The sequence below is a fragment of the Aquila chrysaetos genome, chromosome 1 (assembly GCF_900496995.4).
Source record: "Aquila chrysaetos chrysaetos chromosome 1, bAquChr1.4, whole genome shotgun sequence".
NCBI lineage: Eukaryota > Metazoa > Chordata > Aves > Accipitriformes > Accipitridae > Aquila > Aquila chrysaetos.
Window position 1 is genome coordinate 55,272,123 of NC_044004.1, and position 24,915 is coordinate 55,297,037.

At 38.3% G+C, this 24,915-nt stretch overlaps 1 protein-coding gene across 3 annotated transcripts in view; it reads left to right on the top strand.

The window, feature by feature from the left end:
• The window catches only part of RAP1GDS1 (Rap1 GTPase-GDP dissociation stimulator 1), a 104,936-nt gene that overhangs the window by 25,779 nt on the left and 54,242 nt on the right, over positions 1–24,915 (top strand). For all 3 annotated transcript variants that reach the window (XM_030007295.1, XM_030007301.1, XM_041122488.1), the window contains exon 2: positions 12,283–12,390. In XM_030007295.1, coding sequence (XP_029863155.1) covers positions 12,283–12,390 — 108 coding nt within the window. The remainder of the gene's footprint in view (positions 1–12,282; positions 12,391–24,915) is intronic.

The window sequence follows — 24,915 nt, forward strand, 5'->3', positions numbered from 1 at the left end:
CTGAAGGACTGCAGCCCACAGAAAGGACCCACGCTGGAGCAGTTTGTGAAGAACTGCAGCCCATGGGAAGGACTCACGTGGGAGAAGTTTGCGGAGGACTGTCTCCCGTGGGAGGGACCCCACAGTGGAGCAGGGGACGAGTGAGGAGTCCTGCCCCTGAGGAGGAAGGAGCGGCAGAGACAAGGTGTGATGAACTGACCCCAACCCCCATTCCCCGTCCCCCTGCACCGCTGGGGGAAGAAGAGGTAGAGACAACCAGGAGTGGAGTTGAGCCAGGAGGGAGGGGTGGAGGGAAGGTGTTTTAAGATTTGGTTTTATTTCTCATTATCCTGCTCTGATTTGATTGGTAACAAATTAGATTGATTTTTTTTTTTTTCCCCAAGTTGAGTCTGCTTTTTGCCCGTGACCATACGTGGTGAGTGATCCCTCCCTGTCCTTGTCTGGACCCATGAGCCTTTTGTTATATTTTCTTCTGCCCATCCCACCACGGGGGCGAGGAGTGAGCGAGTAGCCTCGTGGTGCTTTGTTTCTGGCTGGACTTAAACCACGACAGCAACCTATTATCACTCTAGCAATTTTTTGTTTGCATTAGTGTATGTATATACTATATGTGTTTGTGTGTGTATACACACCTATCTCTAAGATAAAGGAATTATGCAGATCATATAATGTGGAATACACGCAACTGTTGCTCAGTTACATATTTTACTTATTTGGGGGATTACATTAGTAATAGTATTTGTTTAAATCTAACCAACTTAAGGAAACTGTGACAAGTATGTATATAACTGTGGAAAAAAAAAAAGGAACTTCGAGAATGCCGAATAATGAGCAAAACATAAAAAAAAATCATTGAGATTGGCTTAAAAAGTCATTATTTTGTAAAGGATAAGCTTTTGAGTTGTTTCTGTTTACTCTTGTAATACCTAGGTTTATATTTTCAAGTTGTTTTTTCCCCAAATGTAAGGGCTAAAAAAATGTATATTGAGAAATAAAACCTGATATTCTCTGGTGTTTGAGACTCACTGAGAGTCATGCCTTTGGAGATATACCAGCTAACACATGATAATATTATGTCAATTGACAACATGGGAATTGCATAATTTTAACTGTTCTTGGGAGCTGGTTGTGGGAGGCCACCAAACCAAACAATTCATTTCCATAGTTTGGGCTAAAAGGTCAGAATCTGGTTGACAAGAGAAGGAGGCTGTTGTCTTGTGAATCGAGTGCTGTGGCTACATACAGTGGCCAGCTGGTTGGCTCTTTCATTAAAGCCAGTTCATTGCAGCCTGTATTAGCTTAAATCCTGGAAGAAACCTACTTACTTCTTCGTGGCCACTCTCTTGTCCTTCAACAGGGACTGATAAGGAGACCAGCAGTGCTGAAAGAAAGGATAGCACTGCAGCCTGAGCTTCAGCTCCCAAACATTCTTCACATGAGCTGTCACATAATATATTGCTCTAGATCAGACCTGTGGGAGGCAGGACGAAGAAGGAGTGTAACACCCATCACACCCAGCAAGCAGAGGTTCACAATGGTGCACTTACTTACACAATGTACTTTCAAATCCTTAATTGTGTGCTACCCTTCTTTTTTCTAAACAACCTGTTCAGTGCATTTGTCTAGAGACAGCAGTGCCCCTGGCCTTGGTGCTTCTACACAGCAGGGCTAGTAGCATAGGTTTTGACACAATCTGTCAATGTGAGAACATTTTATCTATTAAATAACATCACTTTTTTGTTAGCCAGTTACAGAGAGTAAGAAAAATCCATATACACCATGATGCACCAGTATTTGTCTCCTGCATTAGCTATATTCTCAGGATATAAGAAAGTTGAGCCTTAACAGGACTCACTATTTGAAGGCTTAGGTTGTGATATACATATTATAATTTTCTTTTGTTTTTGACATACATCTGCCTCAGCTGTTACTTCTGATGATGGTGTGATCTCTTCACCAGGGAGATGAGTTGGTAGTTTTTTCATGTAAATACAGTAGGAAGGTTATGAAGATTGCTACTTCTGTGCTACGTTACCTGTACAGATTTCCTTGGAAGAAACTGTTTAGGGACTCCATGTAACCTAAGTGGGCAGATAAGAACTACACAAACTCCCAAGATGCTGAAGTTAGGCTTTTGACTGTCTTGCAGTTTTTCTTTCTGTGTTATTGCTGCCAGTAGCTGAAGTGTCAAAGAACATTTCTGTTTTGTAAGGACACAGGGCAGGTCCCCTACCCTGCCTTAGCCTTTTTTCTCTCCATATGGGACAATTGCTGCAGTGAACTTTGATTTTCCTCTATATTCAAAATTCTGATGCTGCTTTCCAGAAGTGCAAGTACCCTGAATAGTAATTTGGAGAGAGAAATCACTTAAAGATTGTCTTTAAAAAGCTTTCTAAAAAGGGAGAAGACTGAGATCTATTCAGTAGGGTGACTCTGAAGAAATTAACTGCAATATGCATGAACTTATGAAATTAATATATTTCTAAAGAGAGTCATATGAACATGTGAGAATTAAACCAGAGGACACAGAGGAATTACTTAGGGTAGAGACAATAAGACTTTTTTTTTTACATTCAGCACCCAAACCATTTTTCTCTGAAATTTGACTAATCTTGATACAGTACATCACTTACTTAGGATAAAACAGGTATCTTGCCTTCTTTATTATCAGTTTTATAATGGAGCATTGAATAAAGCCACTGAAGTGGATTCAGTTTTGATTGCAGACGATGTTGTGGGGTTTTTGCTCACTAAGGACCGAGTGAGAATTTAAAAGGCTTTTGTCTATCAAAAGTCCCAATTAGTATTTTCTGTTATGCCCTGCATGTCTCCTGGGTTTTCATAATGTAGCTCAGTGAAGATCAGGGACCTGGAGAAAATAAACTACATGAAAATAAAATGTGCTGTTATCTGTCAATTAAATGTAATTCTTTACAAATTGATAGCTATCTTGTGTATGATTTTGTGTACTGTTCCTAGTAATAAAGTACCAGAAAAGATCTTTCCATAAACTGAGAACCATATGTCTTCTTTAGTTGAAATAATTACTTTTTCTATCATTAGCTGATTTTTAAATGAAATTCATCCAGTACAGATTCTCTTTATCAAACAATATATTTCTTTATTATTTATGAAAAAAAAATCTATTTCATTCTTCCTTTAGGACCTGTTTTAAGCAAGACCTTTTAGGACTTTCTGTAAATCGGTAAAAGTTGTTACATCAATTTCACTGAATTTTGATCAGTTTCTTTGGACCTTAAGATAATTCCAGATCTTCAATGTTTAGTTATGAAATACAAACATACCTAAATCTCTACCACATTTTCCTAGGGAAGGGACAAAAATCTTCCAAGATTCTACAAAATCTTCTGAAAAGTCATTCTCATAGTCTAGCCTTTGCAACTCAGGATTTCAGTAATAGGGAAAGGATCATTAGCATGCAGAAACCAATTACAGCAGCTACAGATCAATATACCTTGCAATAGCGTAAATATGTTTGTATTAATATCTATCTATTGTTTATCCGTGACTACAGTAAAAATAATACACAAAATTATTTTCAAAGATCTCAAATTTCCTCCAAGGCAAAAAAAACAAAACAAGAAAAAAGTCATTTTAGCTATCTCTGTTTCTGGTTATCTTTAGCGTTGATCCTTTTAATTCTACTTACGGACATGTTACTGAGGGAGTTCAGACATAGTAAAAAAAACCAAACCAACACCACACCACTCTCTTTGCTTAAAATTAACCAGAATTCTACAGCAAAATGAAAATTTTGCATTGGCAAGAGACTCCAAATGAACTAACTGAATGCTGGCTGGTGCTGCTTTGTTTAGGTTTCTATCCTGATTTTGAATACAAACTGACTAAGTAGTTGTTAGTGTGTATAGGCTGACCTGATAATTACAAAAAATAATTAGGTAGCTTGCTGCTCAGGTGGCAATGAGTCATGGTGTCTCAGTATTTTCAGGTAATAAAAATGAAGCTCCATGAGAGATTGACATGTCAGAAGAACAGATGCGGAAGCAAATGGGTAAATGAGAGAGTAACAAGTCTCTAAGACCAGATGGTGTATATCTAAGATTCAGAAAGTGTTTAAGAATGTAGCAGCTGAACTGTTGACAAAAATAGGCACTCTCATTAAAATTAGTTACTATGCTAGAAAAGTAGAGCAAATGTACCTAAGTTAAAAACAGGTTGCAGCAGGAGCCCTGCAGTTAACGATCTATCAGTATTTCCCTAGAACTAGTAAAATTAGTTGGAAGAAAAAACGTTAACCCACCTCAGTGAACATGGTAGGACAGAAACAAACAAGCAGGATTTCTGGGGGGAAAAAAAAAAAAGAAAGAAAAAAAAAAAAAAAAAGAAGTTCCTCCTTGATTAAGATGTCTGGATTCATGGATTTAAGTGTTAATCTGGTTTAGGGCCAGGATCAGCCTCAGGACCTGTTCAGCACCAAAGATGCAGCTGATAACACAGGAATTACCTTACTGGCTGTGGAGAAACCACAGAACCCAAAATCTTTTCCAGCTTGCTGGATCCAAACATATGGCCCAGTAAAGTCCAAACAGGTCTGGGGACATTTGTTTGGCCATCTTCTCTTCTTGGTGAACCAGAGCACTGGGGCACAATGTGACAAGGCAAATGCCGTATGGCCCACCTGTAGCCAGAAGTCCGTGCGCCCAATTGTCTTATTTCTGACAGTGAATGACCAGTAGCTGATGTCTGGGAAAACACCGGAGTTGGGGCAACTCCAGGAGGGGACAGGAGTTGGGCAAGTACAGGGTGGTATTCTCCCAATTCCCAGTAATCTGACATTTAGGAACTTCCTAATCCAGAAGTTTTATGCATATCATAGTATTAATAGCCATGCATGGACTTTAGTTTCCTCATAATTTTTTTCTAATTGAATAAATTAAACGAATCTGTTTATAGTTCCAGCCTCTTAACAGTTCCACAGTTTAATTACGTGTGGTGTGAAAATGTACTTTCTCCTCTTTAAGTTGGTTGCTTGATAGTTTCATTTTGGTATTCTAGTTGTTGTATTAGGAGAAACAGTAAATATTAGCTTTCTTTTCATTACCTTAGCCCTATTCATGATTCCATACATCTAGATCATTTTTTACCCTGTCATCTTTTTTTCAGAATGAAGAGTCCTTGCCTATTTATTTAACTTCTTGAGGAGTAGTTGTTCCTTACCTTTGCTCAGCCATATCTGTGCCTTTTCTATTTCTGCAGCATGTCATTTGCAGCATGAGATGCTTAGAGCTGTATGCAGTATTAAAAACGTGGGTGCGTACTAATCATTTAACAGTGGCAAAATAGTTTTCTATTTCCTGTTCGTTTCCCAAGAAAGCTGTTAACCTTTGAATTGTCATAGACCATTTGGTCTGGTCTGTCCTTACCAGGTCTTCTGGTTGTGCATCCTCAGGCAGTTTAGATGACCTCCTGCTGGGGACAGCCCCAGGCTGCCAGCACACATCTTGCAGGGCAGCAGAGCAGAACCAGCACCCTGCAGCTCACACTACAACCATGCGCCCTGGAGAGATGCTGTGTCTCTCCAGAGACAAAGGAACAGGGATGCTTTCAGACTGCCCATTCCACTCTTGGCATACTCACGGAAGGAACATCTCTAAGGACCAAAGAGGAAATCTGTGCCAGGTTGTCACTTGGAAAGGTTACGTACAGGAGCACCAGTGCAGCCAAAAGCATCTTGTTCAAACAATGCTAAGTGAAAAGAGCCACCTGCAGATATAACCAGCACGGCTACAGCACCCGCGTCTGTCTGTCAGCTTTCTGAGACGTGTTTCTCTGTGCCTGGAGATCCTTCTCTGACATTGCCGACTGAACAATGCCTGCAGAACAGAATCTGTAATTCTCAAGTGGCCTAAATTTCCACAGCAGCCAGGCACAAGAGGGCCTGGTAAGGAAAAAGGACAACTGCTTTGATGGCCTGCACCTCCGTCTCCCAGCTCTGGCCTGCAATGCCATTATGTAGCAGAGAAGCAAGATGGAGCACAGGTTCATGTAGCACGTGCAGATCCATCTCCTGTCTGCGCCAGGCAGTTGCTAATCCAGTCTGTGAGTATGTCAGATGTGGTTCACATCGGGTTTGTCCCAGCTGCGTCCTGGCAGCATGTAAAACACCACATTTGCAAGGACTTGCTGTCAGCCAGGCCCATCTGTTTGCCATTCCTGAGAAGAGTAAAATGCTGTGGGAATCCATTGAGTCACACTGGACTTTCTTTGCTATTAGAGGAGCACTGTTACTTCTATTATTTTTAGGAGACAATAGCCAGCTAAGTTTCTGCTGGCATTACCTATCAAAAACAAATTCTTTACCACCAGCCTCTGACAGCATATATCCACCTCCTAATTAGATGCCAAGTTTCAAAATTTCCTGGATGGGCTAAGAACAGAGTTGTTTCTAATGATGGATTTAGCTGGTTTGACAGAAAACACTATACACTTGGGAGTGCTTGAGGGCAGCTGCTGCAAAGAGAGGAGGGAATATTTTTTGGCAGTGGCCTAAACACAAGGGCAAAGTTCTTTTGTCCTCAATAAACTCTGTGTATTTGGGGTATTTTGCATGTCTAGGACTAGGTATCTTCTGACAAGTTATCCAAAGGCAAGCGTCTAAGCTTTTCCTTATGTAGATTCAAGAAGGACCCATCCTATGCATTCCTGCCAGCTTATTCAATGTCCTGGGAACTAATGCGCTCTGATAATTTTGGGCCAGTCTTCTAGGCTCTCTTTGGGGAAGGGGTATCTGGGGTCATTAAAGATCAAAGGCACGCTACAGATCTTACCAGTTGCTGGGCTTCCTGCTGCAAGAAGTAATTCAGGCCAAATATGCCTGCTCTTCAGGCAGCCAGCTTCAGGACCAACAAACCACCACCCTCCCCTCCACTCCCCCACCTCGCCCCCGCCCCTGGGAGGTTATCAGGGTTGGGGCTATGACTAGCGAGGTAGGTGTTATATACCACAGGGCACCTCAGGCACCACTGAATGTGGTTGTGCATGGAGTGCTCTGCAGGTGGCAGTGGCGTGGGGTCTGCATTAGAGTAGAAACACAGATGGTATCGGAAGAGAAGTGAATAGCGTGGGGTAAGGATGGCTTGGGAGCTGGATGCTGGCCTAAATGGATTATGACGTGTCTGATCTTTGTGTCAGTTCCAAGGTTCTCAAATAATATAACCTCAGAATACACTTTTTGTCAAAAACAACTGTGGTGTGTCAGTGGTGGATTTTCCATATAGGTTAGTTTGTACTGAAATTCTAGGAAGTTAAAGTCCGTACAAGAAAATTAAGTGATTTCTGAAGTCTAGTCCATGTAGACGTACACACTTAGATTTTTAAGACATTTATGCCATTATAACACAAGGAGACCCATAAAATGGCATCATTCCTTCTGCTCACTTTGATGTCTCACTGTTTCCTGAGAGGCAGTGAAACAGACTCAGAAGGCTCTGAGGCTAATACAGCCACCATCCCTGTAATTGCAGAACTGCTTAAGCTTCTTTTCCTATCTGATCAGCCTGTTTCAGTACATCCCATTTCAGTATCTATTAATTTTGAATTCCTTATCTGTTAAGTTGCATGTATAATGTAATAGTCCCTGCAATAACAACAGTATATTAGCTGTCAATCAAAACATACAGGAAATGTTAATGATATGTTCAAAGTCTTACTTTTTAAGAAAATATCTGTACTGGAAAAAGATCACAAAATATATGAAAACAAACTGTTTAGACAAAAGCTGTCCATCTAAATACTCAGCTAAAAGATCTAAATAATTTTTTTAACATCAGTCTTAGAAGATGGCTTTTTTTGTGTACCTTGACTTTTTCTGTGGTTTGGATGAAGATGCTGTGAACTTAAGGCAAAATTAGCAAGTTGGTTCTTGTCCACAGAAGCTGCATGCCTAGACACTATTGGGTACCTTGTAAAACTATTTGCAGTCTAGCCAGCATTCCTGTGGCCCTGACCCTAAACAAGGTTGATCAACCACCAAATTTTTATGAGATGAAAGAACAGTTGTTCTGTATAAAACAAGTTAGTGATTGAAAATAGGAATGAATCACAGAAAATCTCCCAGAAAAAAGGGTATGCTAAAACGAAATGGAATATTAAATCATTCACTTATGTTAGTTTCTGACTATTTTTCTCTGTAAAAATGCCTGCGCAAGAGATAGCAAAAGTTTGCAAGAGATAGTAGTAATGCTGTGCCACCAAAAGCAATGCAGGCTACTATAGTATTTAAACCACCTCATTTTTATGAGTGTTTGTGCAGGAGTAGTTATCAGGGGAAAACAAAATGCATCAGTAGGTGGAATGGGCCGGACAGGTCTGACAGCTCTTGCCAGACTCCACTTCCCGATTTATAAATTTGTATCGTTAGGATATACGGGATTAAGGTCTGTGGGATTCAGGGCTTTCTGTCCAGATAAGGGAACTAATTCTGCTGAAAGCAATCCGGTAAGTCAGGCATAAGTATGAGCAACTCCCTGTGCTTCGGGTCATCAACAAAATAGTTGATACTTCTGTTAAACTTCAGACTTGATACCGCACAAACTCACGACCTGATACAAGATTGCTGAGCAACTGTGCCATAGGGAACATTACTAGCCTTATTTTCACCTGTACCATACTGATCTTGCCACCTTAGATCTTCCCAACTAATGTGAGCTTTCACATGACCTTGCATATTGACAAAACCTACTTATTCACATTTCCCTGACACTCAGCCAAAAAGATTCTTTATATTGTTTTTATCCGATGGGTTTTTATCTCTGAGAATCTGATCAGCCTATGTAGTAACAAGCCTGCTGGAAACAGCTTCTATAGAAAGAGAGGAAGAGACAGAAAGGTAAGCAGGAGATGATCACAAGAAAACAACAGGGGTTTTGTACATGGAAGACGAGTATCTGCAGCTTCTTCCCTAAATGACAGGTTCAAGGCAACTGTGAAACTGCAGAAGTCAGGAAGCCTTGTATGATTGTATGGTGAGAGCCTGCTGGAACTCTGCAGCTCTTCCGCTCTGAATATCCCTGTCAGTGTCATCTCAAACTGTAAGGTTTTGTTCTTTTCAGAACAGTAAAAGAAAAAAAAAAAAAAGATAACAAAACCTCTGAATCTGTTTAAGATGTATTTGCATATGTCCGAGATTCTTAGATTTTGGAAGTAAATGTATCTTCCAGGGTGTTGACCCTATTTAGAAAGGAGATGTGCTTTGACAGAAAGAATCAAACTGGGCAAATAAAGTCTTTCCTAAAGGGTGTTTTTTTCCTCAGTGCCTGTGACCTTCTGACACTGTGCCAAGAGGTCTGTTTTTTCTACAGTATTCCTACTTAAGTTTTCTTCTTTTGCACAGAAGGAGTAAGTCTCAAGCTGCACTAAGTTTAGAGTTGTAGGCTTGTTAAAAAATCAAGGATTATTGTAATTTATTTTAGAAACACACTTTATGCATATGGTTTCTAATTTAATTTCTATTATTATTTTAAAAGTACTTATAGTATCCAATCATATCTAGTGAAATGCAATTTGGGACATATTGCAACATGCTTTCGTAAGACATTTTAAAAGTAACATGACATACCATTGCCACAGGTGTCCATTGATGCTTGAAGTGTGTGTATAAATTTGAACTTAAACATCTGTGTATGTCAGTGGGATGTGCACATGCTCGGTATCATGAAAAATTGAGTTGTTTGTCCTACGCAATGAAATATTTGGATAGTCACATTTGAAAATTTTGCCCAAAATGCATCATTCTTCATATCATATGTAACTGTATAGAATAAAAATAGAGGGCTTTCCCTAGAAAAACTTGAGATGGTGCTGAGCAGAAAGGGGAGGTAGGAAAAAAGACTGGGGAGACCTTGATAACTCTATTGCAGGTTCTGATGTGGCATGGAGTAGAAGAAATTACAAGTATTTGAGGTAATACACTCATCTCTTTGCACAGTAAAATAAGGAAATAAGTGGGAACTTGTTACTCATTGGGCACATGCAAAGTAGAAGAGGCTATAAGAGAAGTAAAGTCTGGATGTGCTTTCCTGATAACAATAGCCTCTCTCCATAGTCTGCAAAAACTGGTGTGAAGGTGAATTTCTTACCTATGCATTTTCTTCCTCCCCAGATTGTGGGAACTGCTAGTTTTTGTATATGTATGTAGTAGATTTAGTCCTCTCACTATAAATGGTGAGACCTATATAACCTTTGCTACAGTTTCAAAGCTAAGTGTGTGAGTATACAGGGAGATGAGATGCCTGTAGGATAGAAAAGAATTAGTGCTGTATTATCAGAAAACTGGAGAGGAATATGAGAGGGAGGTGGGTGAGGAAAGTATAAGAGGAGGTGGAGCGCACAATATTAAATTGTAGTACTGGGGCTGGTCATTGGGTACCCTGCACCTGTGTCTTTTGACAAATTCCAGTGATATTTCCTGAATAATTTATTTAAGCAGTGAGACTTTGCAGTCCATGTTCAGCTCTACTGTTGGTTAAGTGTCATTCAGTAAATGTGCTGCAGTAAGCCTGCTAGACAGTAACATAAGTCAGTACAAAGGAAGATGATAAATTTTTTTTTTTTTTTTCTTGGTAGCTTGTTCGAGGAGGTGTCAGTTCAGCATGGCAAGGAGAGGTGGTAGGGATGCAGGTTTGAGATCTCAAGGAGCACAACCAAGTGCAGCTGCCCCAAAGGCTTTTACAGAGTTGCATACTGCTGGCTCTCTGCATTTAGGAGTGATGGGATTCCTCCCTACAGTGCAGCTAAGAACATGTTCATTACTGAATAGACAAACTAACTGCCTAATAAACAATTTCATGATGAATTTCATACCTAAATACTGAGCACTTCAAAAATGAAGCATCTTACCTTTATCTATGTGGGATATTGGGCTACAAAAGCATATGCTAATAAAAAATGGAGGTGGGTGAAAAGCCACAGCTTTGGCTGAGAAGCAGAGCAGCTCCAGGAGTGAGATTCCACTCTCTTTGTGGGATGCCTGCTGGTTCTCCACTGGGCCACCAGTGCCTCAAAGACGAATAAAAGGAGCATAATGGGAAGTTCTTGCCATGCCTCCTTTCCTGTGCACCATCCCATATGTGGGCAAGTGAAGAGGAGGCAAAGCACAGCAGCTGCCAACTTATCTATGAAGGGGGCTTCCTGCTTTGCTGTGAAGCTCTAAGGCAGCACTGGCTGCCTTTCAGGCTCAGAAGATACCAGTGATGCATTGCAAAGAAACTGTACCTACGGTTCTGTAGGACTGGGGTCAAGGCTTTTTGATAGTCATTGGGGAACAAGAGACAGCTAGGCACTATTTAGCGTTATTTGTTTTGAGTAACACTTTCTGCTTACTGGCAGAGTTGGCATGGAAACTGAATCAGCACTCATTTTTTAAAAGGATAGTCCATTCAGAGTGAGGTTAGTCATCAGCAGGCAAACCAAAAAGACTCAGGCTGCAGCTGCTAACACTTATACCTTGCTTGTGAATAGGCAGAATATTCAAAATGGTAGCAGTCATATTACCCCAACTTTTATGGGAAAAAAAGTGCATCTATTGAGAATTATATTACGTGGTTTGGGTGTTGGGGGTTTGGTTGGTTGGTTGGTTGGTTTTTGTTTAGGAGGGTAGAGTTATGTAATTATCTGAAATCCACAGCAGAACTTCTTATTTCTAGAAGCTGCCTTACGTTTTTATGGATCAGTTGAATTTAAAGAGTTAACACAGTTCATATAAACAGTGGTGCTTGTAACATTGTGGTGGAAAATGGCATAATACTTGAAAGGCTATAAGCTTAGCACTAGGGATCTGTGAATGTATAGCCAAGATGGAAGCCTACACAGCATGCCAGAAATGGGATTTTCAATTACTTTCCCTTTATTGATGAAAAAATTCAAGATGTGCTTATTTCCATTATATTTTTTTTCCCACACACAAGGATAGAAACAAAGAAACGGCTGCTGGTTTTCTGCACCTACTAGGCTGAGAAAATATTGATGGCTAAATTGCTGTTCACTGGCATTTCATAAAGTGCCTGCTGGCATCCTGTTCTCAGATGCAGGATGATAAATGTGTATTTAAATCTGAAAAGTTTAATTTCATCTATAACCTTTGACTCCTGGCTTTTTGTATCCTTAGAATACAGACCATACATACCTTCTTCATTGATACAGGATCTTGTTTACTTTACAGTAACTATTTACATTCAAGGCTATAATACTGTTACCAAACTGATGAGGACACTGATTTCTCTTTTCTTTGTGTTTACCAAGCAGATAATCTAAGTGACGCCCTGAAAAAGCTGAAGATAACAACCACTGACAGCAGAGCTGATAGCTTGGAGGGATGCTTGGACTGTCTGCTTCAAGCTCTGGCACAAAACAGTAAGTTGTATGGACCTTTCAAATTTTAAATCATATAATGAGATCAGTGAATTAAAATGGAGGTAGTAAAATGTGGCAGAAAGACTGACTGAAGCAGTAGGCTGCTGGATTTTGGGGTTTTTAACCCATACATCTGTAGCATTCAGGTAGCATCAAAGACAGTATCAATAAATACCTGGATATATGGAACAGCTGTAGTCCAGTCCTTTTTCTGATATGATGAAGTAGAACATTTACTTCTCCAGTTGATCACTCTAGAAAAAAATAACAGGGATGGACAATTAAGCCTGATAGGATGGGGAGAGGGATATGGGAGCTGCTTGCTAATTCTGGTTAAAAGAGCATAGTTCCCTATTTGTAATGTATTTTTCCTCATACTTCTGATCACATATTTCTTATTTCCAGTAGTTTCAATTAGCAGAAATAGGCTGGATATCCAAAGATGGTCCAAATTTGACATGTGGTATGGTAACAAAAATAACTTAAGAATGGAACAAGATGTCTTTTTCACCAAAAGCTGTAGAATGTTTGTCCCCACTTGCACTAGGCAAAAAGGTATGGTAAATGAAGATGACAGCTTATAAGACTTTTCCAAGTTAAACTTTCTTAGCGCTTCAGATGGTGGCAGGAGAAAAATCTGTGTAAAATTTCAGGTCAAAAAACTTGTCAGGATAGATACAAGCCATGATTAGAAATTCTTTATTTTCAAAAAATGTTAGTCCTTTGTAAATATCAATACACTCAAAAGCATATACTATTAATAAGTCTTGTTTCTCTTCTGTGATGGTATTCTATAAATCACAGCCTTTTGGCTTAGTTGTTGTAAAATAATTAATGAGGTTTTTCACAATAGAATATAAGCACCATCCATATCAAATCAAATATGGTTTATAACAGTCTCTGCATGTAATGGTAGTGGGTTTTTAATTCTGATTAATTTGCAAGGAGATGTCAGCCAGGAAATAATAAAATATTTGGGTTTTAGATCAACCCATTTTTTGAAGATGCTAAACCATTTTTCTTACGAGTTTATTTATAAGGTATATCTAATAGTTTAATCCAACTTTCAGTTGGATTTGGTATTTCCAGTACTTTTAAGTCTAATACTCAGACACTAAGTACTAAAAAGAAGATGGTATGAAAAATGACAAAGCACTTAGTGTAAATAACAGAGTTTATCGTTTTGCCTATGAATATCACATAGCTATGTCACAGAACAAGTTCAGCAGATGCAAAATAATTTTGACTAATATACAGCAAACTTACCAATGCTTCCTTGCAGCCAGATTACTCTCTTCCATCCCAGTCTAGGGCTTTGCTCTTCCTTCCAAAATCTTTTCTCTTCTAGTCTCGTAGCTGCCAAATCAGATAAGCAGATTATTAGGATTTTGACATCTCTCATTTGGGCAGTTTTACAAAATTTAGCTATGATCCCTCTACCATTTACCATGTTCTTTGTGTGTAAGTCAGTAATATGAATATAACCCTGCTGAGCTGCCATATGATATACATCTCGATATATTTGCAGTCACCCAAAATTGAGGGCAACTAAAATAACTCCTTGAAAATTAGATGGGTTAGATGGGACAGTTTTTTCAACAGCTTGCTTGTGATTTAGGAGCCTGTATATCAATTCCCTTTCAAGTGAATTAGACACTTCGATACCTGTGCTTTGCTGAGTCTTTTTGGACAACAGGCTTTAGTTCTCAAGATAGTCTGATGATTTGGAAGAAAAATCCTCATAGAAGACAGGTTTGTGTTTTGGAATAAATTTGCGAGAACAGCAGTACATTCAAAAGACTTCAGAGATTATGAGGTAAAATGCATGTAATAGATTGATTCAACAAATAGACATAGAATCAGCTTTCTAAACGCTGCAGTGTTTGAGTTATTATTGGGCTACCAGTATGACTGTCCTTCCTTTGACCAAAAAACCAATGAATGTCCTTCCTCATAGTTCACATCCATCCAGTTAACATCTTAATATGGATTTTATTGATTGAGTGATTGATTTTTAGTTACAGTGTGTATTATCATATATATGATATCATATAGATATGGGATACACACTGTACCTCTGTGTCTGTGTATAAATTATTATATAATAATAATTAGAAATCAGATTGTTTATATAAAACTACACGTTAATTGTAAAAGAAATAATTTAAATAAGATTTCTCATATAACTATTCTGCTGTCCTTTAGTGTATTCCTATGTGTATGATTATATTAACGAAGTATACATTCTGATTATAGTTCAGTAAATCATCGTATTAGAGTAACACTAGAAAAATAAGCCATGCAAGGAATAGAGTTTATTTTAAGAAAATTCTATAGGACTGTGATTTCATTGGGAGTTCATGGTGGTATTGTAAGTCACAGAACTTAAAGGTTTATTCACTTCATTAAGACTTGGAGATAAAAACATTATTTTATCTTATATAAAATTTAGTATGTTACTAATACACCAATGCAACCCACTCCCATCTACTGCCAGCCAAAACCGGCAGTTAAACCATTGTGTTAATACACATTGAGATTTTTAACAAAGGAAATAATCATTTCTGCAGCTTCAGTTTGGGCATATTGCATGTACGTGTGAATGTTTCAGAGACCATTACACTGCTTTTAATTGCTAACTGCATGCATGCAACATAGGGTTGTGGTTGTTGCAGAAACATAAGTCAAATTCCTTGGTCTCTAACAGTACAGTGAAAATTGCAGTTCCATTTAATTTGCATACAAACTTTTAACTTTTTATTATGTTAAAAGATTACAAGCTACTTTCTTCCCATATTGTCTACCATATAGAAAGGGATGGCAAAGTTATGATGAATATTGTAGCTCTTAATTTCTTTTTATGTAATCTGCTGCTTTTTCTTTTGTTTTTCACGCTCCTCCTGACAGCTGATCTTTTGATAATCCCAGACAGGCTGTAGTGCCCTGGAACATGATATCTCCTGTCTGGCTTTACGAGCTATTCTGCCATTTGTCACACCAATCAAATTAAGGTGTATGCACACACACGTGCTATACGACACAAGGGTGAATCAAATTGTTTGCTGAATGTGATAACTGCTGGTAAATATTTCGCAAGCCAAATTCAAATGGTTTTAGCTACTGTTTGTCTAGGAAGATAGTTGTATAGCCCTTCACATTTGAGACCTGGGTCTGAAAATCCTGCACAGATGGTTTCTTTAGAAGACATTGTTTGGAGAGACGTATATTCCTATTTATGCAGATATTTTAGTTCTTATCTGTCACCAGCACTTCTGGCTGCGGCCAGTCATATATGGGCTAGCTAGCTTGAGGCACTAGATAAAACTGAGGACTTTAGGATGAAAGAGGCAACAAGGACAGAGGAATAAGAAATAAGCATGCATTAGAAATGCTTTAGAATAATAAGAACATACCTCATTTTGTGTAGACTTCCTTCAGCATTCCCAGTGAAGTCAACTGGCATAGCTGGGGACTTTGCACCCATAAAGCCTGCAGTAACGAAGACATGCAGTAACCTTAGTCTAGATTCCCAGCTAATGTTAAGTCGGCACAGCTCCTATCACCTCTGTGGATCTACCTCATTCACATAAGCTGAGATTCTGTCCACCTTACTTCTGAAAGGCAAACACGAATGCTTGATCTCTTTCCACCCGCAAGCATTCACCATCTCTAGGTTGCTAAACTTTCTGTGATTTAGATTTTTAAAGGAAGTCTGTGGTGCATGATCTATAAGAAATGTTAGCAGCAAAGAATAGAGTCAGCCATGCACTGAATGAAATACTGGCTTCTACTGAATCAGGTGGTGAAATTCATATATTGCGTGTGTTTTCTTTTAAAAACTATGTACTAAAACAAATGACTCCATTGTCTGCTCTTTAGAATTTTGATTCTTTCTGTATAGACATGGTTTGATGTGTTGCTGTCAAGAAAGAATTTTGCTGATCTGGAAGCAGACTGTTTACAGTAATATGGAACGTAGAATGATCATAACCATCAGAAAAGGCAAAAACCAAGGAATTACTTTGTCAGAGAATATGATTCTGAGGTTCTGCAGCTTTTTTTAATTCATCTTAAAAAAATCTCTGAGATTAACTGTGCATTGCAAAATGAAATTTAATTTTGTGTTTAATATGTCAGAATTCCTTACATTATAATTTGAGACTTTTTACAAACAGGGGTCATTTTCTCCACCCCCACCCCCACCACCCCCACAAATGGGCTAGAGTAAGAAACAGCTTATCTTGTAGCTGCTTTATAATAATGGGTATAAAGACAAAAATAATTGAAGTTTGCAGAAAAATCCACAGGAGGAAAATGGAGGAAGGAGAGCTCTGGTGGGTGAATCTGTATGCATTTTTCCCAGAGAAATGCAGTTGTGTCACCTCCCTGTGCTCACTGCAGAAGGGTGAGCAAGTTCCCTCCCCCAGGGTTTCAGGCTGCCCTCTGACCAACACACAAATGTCGCATACTTGTCTGCAGTCCACAGCCATCTACCTCGAGGTCGTAGCCATAGTTATGAAAGCTGTATATTTGCTCTGATATTTTTGCTGAGTTTCTGTCATATTTAGCAACTTTGGAATTCAAGGGTATTTTGTGGGGTTTTTTTAAATGACGACTTGCAGAGGAACATTCTCTGAAATCTCATTCTTCCCCTATGTACAAGTGGTACTGAAAGTTACGCTAAAGATGCAAGGGAGGCATATTAGCTTTCCTGACCAACAGAAATTCTCAGCCCAAATACTGTAGAAAAATGACAGTATTAAACACCAGCTCCAATGGCATCATTAGATTTGGTATATTACTGAGTTTTATTATTTTTTGAACAATAAAAAACAGCTGAATGTTACAAGCTCAAGTTACTTTCTATTTTGGAACAAAAACCTATCTTGTGAAAAAGAAAACAATTATTGGTTTCAAGAGTTTTGTTCTAAAAGCACAATGTTTTACTATCATAATTCAAAGAACATAGTAATTAGACGTGAACTAGTTATGTGTGGAAAAAGATCTGTGAGACAATGGATACAACTTCATCCATTTATGATTTTTTTGGCTCAGATATTTTAAATTTAAGCCTTAATCAATGGCAAGCTAAACTAACAGAGAAAAATATGATAGCTTAACATATGCTTTGCAGCTTGCAATCTATTTTTTAAAAAAAACTTGTCAGAAGGATGAGTAAAGCACTTATGCACTGGAGAAAAGTATTCTGAAAGATCGTACACTTACATTTCTGGAAAGAAGTAGTAAATTCTTTATTTTTTATCTTGCACCCAAAAATACGGGTATGTACTATTGGATTTTGGGAACAATAGGTTAATTGTATTGCATAGGGAAATACAACAGAAACCAATATAGGCCATCATTTTATATCAACATATACAGATTTATACCTATTAAGAGCCCTATCATAAATATTGTACCTATCAAAAAAGTACGGTTATCCTAAGATCCTCAGATAGAGGTCCACAAGGAAGGACTGCCCGAGAAAAAGAAAACAAGAAGGAAACAGAGGTTTTCTTTTAAACCACAGGCCTTCTGGGACATAATTATTGCAGTAACAACAACAACAAAAATGTTATGGCTAGTCCAGACATGCTGCGTTTCAGATACAAGAGGTTATAGCAGAGATAAATAACCTAGTTTTGACAGATAAGAAATCTGAAAATCTGCTGAGAACATTATTTTTGGCTCTGATATACTCAGTGTAAGAGGCTGAAAATGCCCACTAATCCCAGCCTTCAGCACCTGGCTCTGAAAAATGTCTGACATGTAATTGAAGTGCAAAGGCTAGCACATGCATTTGAAACATTTTTTTACATGTACTTTTTGGGAGGCTAAGAGTATGAGTTTACGAGTTTGTGTGTAAAAATTATTAACTAAAATCACAGCAATAAAGATAAGCTTAAGTAAGAGGGCAGGGCCCCAATTTTGAAAGGGATTTAGAAATTTTGGAAAGCCCTTACAGTTCAAAAAAGAAGGTTTAAAATAATGCACTTTACCTTGAAGATGTGGTTGGCTAAGATGCCCTATTTTCTATTTGTTGAGGTATGGTGAGACCTGGCAACTCAAGGGACCATCAAATGACACATGAAAATTTTAAATTCATGTTTGAAACTGGAAATTTCAGCATTATTCTAAGGCTCCTTTAGCATGTAATTTTTCTCCCCATAATGAATGCAGTTTCTTTATGCTATTTTGTTTTGTCCCCAAACATATTTTGGCTATATACTGGTAGCCATGTTTTGTTTTGTTTTGAATATACTCACTGTGTCGTATCAGAGAAAGTACCATTATGTTACAAACTTCCTGGGCAACTGCTATTAAGCCTCTGCCATCACTTCCTGCTGTTTCAGCTTTATGGTGTTGAGGTCATGAGCTCAGCTGTCCTACCTAAAGCTTCTGTTCAGGTTCTCTCTTGGAAGTCACCAGTGGGTTTTCTGAAACGTGTTGGTTCCTATTTGATGGCGTCGCAGCGGAGGATGTGTTAGCATCTGGAGTGCTTAAGAAAATGTTGGATTTCTGCAGACACTGCAGATTTCTCACATTCCTTCATCAGTGAGGAAACTTTCCATCCAATGCCCTGAATCTTCTGTAGGCACTTGCTTTCAAAGGCATCTAGTTTCCTGTCTTTAATGTTTTGGTGGATTTCCAGCTCTCACAACCATATGTTAACACAGAGGTTATACTTGAGTTGGAAATTCTTCATTTTATTCCGTTTTTTATAGCTGTGGCTTCCATATGTTGTTGAATTTAGTTAGTACTTATGCTCTTCCTATACTTGATGTTCCTTTTTCTGATCTTCACTGGCCATAGAAGATGGAACAATTCCTCTACTGGAGCAGAAAAATCGTGGAGAATTTAGAGATAATGTTTTGTAATTGTTAAATTCAGGGCTTAACTGAAAAAAAAATCTGCTTCTCTGAAATTTTTAAATGTATTATTGCCTTTGATTTATGAAAAAATTGAGAGCTTTACCTATTTTTATCTTTCATTTTTGGACATTTTTGACAGTTCAGTGTACATACTCTTATTTATTCATTGCAGAGTCAGGTAAGCGTCTATCTGCTTAACTTTTAGCACGAGAGTGCTATCTGATTTCAGTGAAATCTTGTACCTCTTTAGTACACACAGGATTAAGCAATAGTCATTTCACCTTTTGTTTTTGTGATCCTCTCACATATTAGTATGAAAGTAAAAGATGTGCTACCCTCACATGCCAAACATAGAAAAAATTAAGTTGTAGAACCTTTTGTACTAGCAAGAGTTATTCTAAGGTATAAACATTACCTGAAATCACTTGCATTTATTCCCATTGGCTAGACATTTTAAGCTTACTCCTTTCCCTTTCTGAAGCATGGAGAAAAAACTTCACATTTCACAGCTTGCTCAAGCAAACCTGTCCTTAAACATCACCAAACTAAACTTTCTCTGTTTTGAAGAGACTGTTTGAGCAGAATAAGAGTAAAATGAGGTGACAGTCATTTCATATGCATTCTGACCAAGTAACTGTGAATGCTTGCACAGCATTATAGCTTAAAACAAAACAATAACTGTCTATAGGCCCTATTCTGACCCTCACATGTAAGATTAACTTTTGGCTACTATTGTTTCATATAAATAAACAAAAGAGCACTCAGCATCCCAACAGTTTTAATACACATCACTAACAAGTAAGGTGTAACAACACAAGCCAGTGCACAAGTACATCAAGGTAGCATAGCCCAAGCAAGTGGATAGACAATGCTTCCAATTGGATCAGTGGCCTATAAAACCAATGGATAACTAGTAGAATTAAGTCCAATGGCAAACAGCATTTCCCTGCTCTCTTATTCCTCTTTAATCTTTAGCATCTCCCTTTCTTCTTAGCAGCAGTCTGTCTTCCAGGTGGATTTTTGATCCTCCTCAAGTCTACCCTCCCAATGATCCCTAGTATATGTTACACACCTGTGATCCTAGGAGAAGGAGGCTGGCTTCCCATGGTTGTATGCTCAGACACAGCAGACACATGCCCGCATGTTAGTCCTGATATGTAAGTGTCCCAGCCTGAACATTCAAACAAGCAACAGACATTTGTGGTGTATATCCATGAAAAGGAAATATGCAGATGAAAGCTAGAACATCCTCCTCCAAAAAGACAAAACCAAAACAGTATTATTGCCAATTGTCTACTGAAATCTATAGTTATCTGCCAAGATTAAAGTATTCTTCAGGAAGATGTCGGCCTTAGCCCATGACAAAGATTTTACAACTTCATTATTCCTGGTATGTCTTGGAAACTGCAAAAATATTGAGTAGCACTGTACCCAGAGTACCTTGTACAACTCGTTTTCTTTGTGTATTGGAAACATGAACTGCTGTCTGTTTAGCAGCTGCTAAATCTTGATGCAGCTTCTTTGGACTTCAGTGGTGCAGGGATAATGTATTTAATGTCTGCTCAAACCGAGGGAGGGAGAGGGAATAGAAATGAAAAAGAAAGAAATGAAACTAAGTGGATGAGTAACAAGGAACTAAGTAGTGCCTAGGATTTTTTAGAGGAAGGAGAGAAATGGGAGAAGGGAGGAATAGATTTAAAGATAAATTTTTTGAAAGAAAGCAACAAGCTAAATGCAGGTACCTAAGCGGCGATCGATGCCATATCTTCATAATTTCCACTGCCTTCTACAACAGCTTCTTACACTCAGAATCTCTTGATTTAGCTCAGTATGTTACTGTAGCACACATTTAAAGCACAGAGTAAAATTAGTGAAAGGAATAGAAAGAAAGATCCTGATTCTGTCAACATTTACATATATTCTTACCTTTAAGGACATAGATTCTTATGTTCTGGTAGTTGCACTGAGCTCAAGAGGTGTATTTCTATGTATAACGCTATATATATGGCAAAGCATTTGCATGTTCAGAGCCAAAGTATGTAGAGCCTCTTTTAGCAATTACTTTGTTTTGGGTCACCATCAGTCTTGATTCTTTTATGACACTAGGTGTCAAGGAAAGTGTTCTTCCTTCAAAGTTGTATTTCCAGTTTATTTCTTAGTACACTGTCTTTGCTGAGTGTCATATAAACCTGGGGGGTTTTGATGGGGAGTATAAAGCTATAAAATTAAAGGAAAAAGCATGGCATATGCATTTAGCTTTTGCCATTGAATTATGTTTTACAACATCTATATTAGTAGAAATTAATATAACATTTAACATAATTGGGAATATTTTGCATGATCAAAAATCATTTTGATTGGCTTGTATGCATAAAATCAAGTCTTACACTCACATAAATCGTGATAATGGATTACAGAGGGAAAATTTTTGACAGAATCATTTTCATATGGAGAGATAGTTTTGATGAGAAAATGAAGATAGTACATAAAACCCTGAGGAAGGTTTTATATTCTGCTGCTAGGGAAGGCTTAGGCCACTAGTGAGGATGGAAACCATCTTAGTGCAGACGCAGTTTCTACCAGCTAAAACATTCCTTTGCTACAATACCTTGCACCACATCCCTCTGAAAGTAACATTACCAACAAAACAAGACTCTTATTATTTTTGTAGCTTTTGGCCGTATAGCTGCATCAGCAGTAAGGGTTTGCTGGTAGGAAGCTGTCAAACCAAAAACCCACATCTTAGACCAGCGTACTCATACAAGCAAGAATTTCTAGTCTGCCTGTGGTGCAGATAATCTTTTGTAGCAGAGCCAGAGGTTCAAACTGAATTGGGCCAGCTCAGCCAGTTAAGCTCACTGCAGTCCCTTAAGTTTACCTGAGAAGATCTCTAGTCAAATGCCTTTCTGAAAGTTGGGCATCCTGATGGATATTTTGTAAGAGGGAATTTTGGCTCAAATACTGTGTTATAAAGCATTCCTTCTTTTTGCTAAAGAAGAATGTTTGTTGCATCTTAGCTTATAAAGCTGTTGCCTTTTCATGGCACTGTATACCCATAATCCAGAAATGTTTCATCACAAGTGCTGTATATAATATATTATTACAGTATACCTATTTAATTGGAACATACTAAATCAAGGGGACTGCTTTTTATTGGACTGTCTCCTACCCAGTAAACTGGCATATCCTAATGATACTGAATGGTAATCACTGCTGCTTAGTGAGATTATGTTTTACATAAATTCCTCTTAATAGTGATGTATTTAGTTAGTGCCAGATAGTTAAATGATGTTTATCCAAGTGTTAAATTCCAAGTGCTATTCATTGAATACACAATGTGCCAAATAAAGATTAAATATTGTATTTTTTTTCTTCACAGAAGATATCAGTGAACAGCAGTTCCAGATAATAGAATTGACAAATTTCTTTTTAGATTGCATTTTTGAAATACAATACGAAAGCAAAGGAAAAGGCTTGCCTTTTGAAATGCAATACAGAAGCAAAGGAAAAGGCCTGGTTTTTATGAAAAATTGTATTTAGAGATCATGTAATTCACAATTTCAGGTCTGAAATTTCATTCTTAGTTTTGTCCCAGTCCCTTATGACTTACAAACATGATCTTTTTTAGATTAGCTTTTCCTTAAGCTACTTTGGTGGCAAAACTTTTTAAAAACATCAGTAGCTAGAAAATTCCTTTGTATGTAGATGTACTTGTCCAATAAGCACTGGGCAGAATTTTACAGCAGGCATTTTGAGCTTGCTTGAGAGCACTCTTAAGAGATTGCTTAAAGGGAATATGAAACATTTCCTGCCTGTATAATGCACAGCTTTTAAATCTGATTTGATTTTTAAGTTAAATTGAATTTGGAAAAAGGATTTTATACTATGGACCTAGTATTTCTGTTATACAGATTGAAAACCAAAGCATGAGGATACTTAAGGCTTTACTCAGGGTCCAGTTAGTACAAATAGCAGAGGAGGCAAATTAAAATGTCCACGCAGGCTGAGTGTAAAACATGAAGGTGCTAGTGGATGGCATTTGTACTAGAGATGCCAGACAGCAAACTTGGCAGCTGAGGCACTAATATGAAACTCTTTCAGCAACTGTGCTACCAAAGTGGTTCCCTCCTGCAGAGAGTGAGTCAGAAAGGGGGAGCGGGGGAACTAACAGCTCAGATAAACCCACCAAACTATGCATCATGGCTCTAAACCAGATCCAGTTCAGGAACTGAGGGGTTCTGAGCTGCCTAACTTTAATATTCTGCCTTGTGCTGTGACATGTCTGGGGAAGTACTGATGTGCGTATTTCTTCATTGAAGGCAAAGCTGGCATGTATTTTTATTAAATTACTTCACTGGTACCTGCAACAGGCTATTCAAGGGGTGGGTCTCATCCTGAAATTCACTTTTATTCTCTGGAAATAGCTTTTGGAGAATTTAATCAGTGGAAATCATGCAGCTAGTTGGTTGGTGAATCTGTCTCTCCATCTGTCCTGTCTTCCTTGTTAGAGCTGAGATTTTAATTACAAACATCTGTGCACTATCTCTCTTTCTTCATTAAAAGCAGGAATTGAAGTTGCCCTGTTGTTGCTGGCTGAGACAGGACAGAGCAAACACCATGATGGAAACATTTGCACAGCTAAAGGAGAATCCTCCCTCCCTGCCTCCTAGGGGTCTAGTTTGAAGGATAGATGAGCAAGCAGATTGTATTTGTGGGGATTTCCCCATGTGAGGAGGAGCATGCCAAAAGGAAGTTATATTTATACATTTATTTCTATATATAAATTATTATTAGAGGAATTTTTTTTTTCCCTGTAAAAACAACTCTTGATAATCGGAACAGTCTTTTTTGCTAAGATATGTTAAGCAAAAGCCTCGTTATAAGTGGTGCAGTCTTTGTTGCATGAGAGCACATCATTTGTTTCACTGAGGTTCTTTACAACCCACTTTTTGTGCTCTTGTAGTCAGACTAAAATCTCCATTTTGTGGTTTGGAAAATACAGTAGGAGGCTAGAGGAAGAGAGAGAGAGAGAGAGACAATGCTTCTTGAGGGAGGCCGTATAAGGAGACGGCATCAATACTTGCTCTTCGTCATGTGAACCTTTTTTACTGTGGTGGTTAGGAGGATGTGCCAGTTAGAAAGATATCCCTTGCTCCCTTCATTCTCCTCCCGTCTGCCATCTGAAAGAGCAGATGGAAGGTTCCTTTCATGATATACGTGGCTCATCATTATTTATTCATGTGTTCATCTTTCTCTTTCTGATGAGTGTAAATGTAGGAGGGACATTATAAAGCCAAGGTAATTTTCTGCAGTAGTTTCAGGAGGTTTATAAAACATCTTTGCAGCTAGAAATACATACATTTTTCAAAAGAGTACATTGCAAACACAGTTGGCTTAATAAAGAGGACACTCACAAAGCTGCTTATTTACAATTCTGTGGTGTGCCTCATTTCTCATGTAAAGCTCCACAACATGGGAATTATCGCAGTGCTAGCCTTCACTACTGTTGGGTTACATCTAATAGTGTAACTTAAACTCATTGTACATAGAGAACAGGAATGGTGAACCTATAGTTTGCTTCTGCTAGCAAGGGCAAAGTAGTAGCACTTCTGACAGATATGCCTTGCCTTTCCCTTCCCTTCCCTTCCCCCTC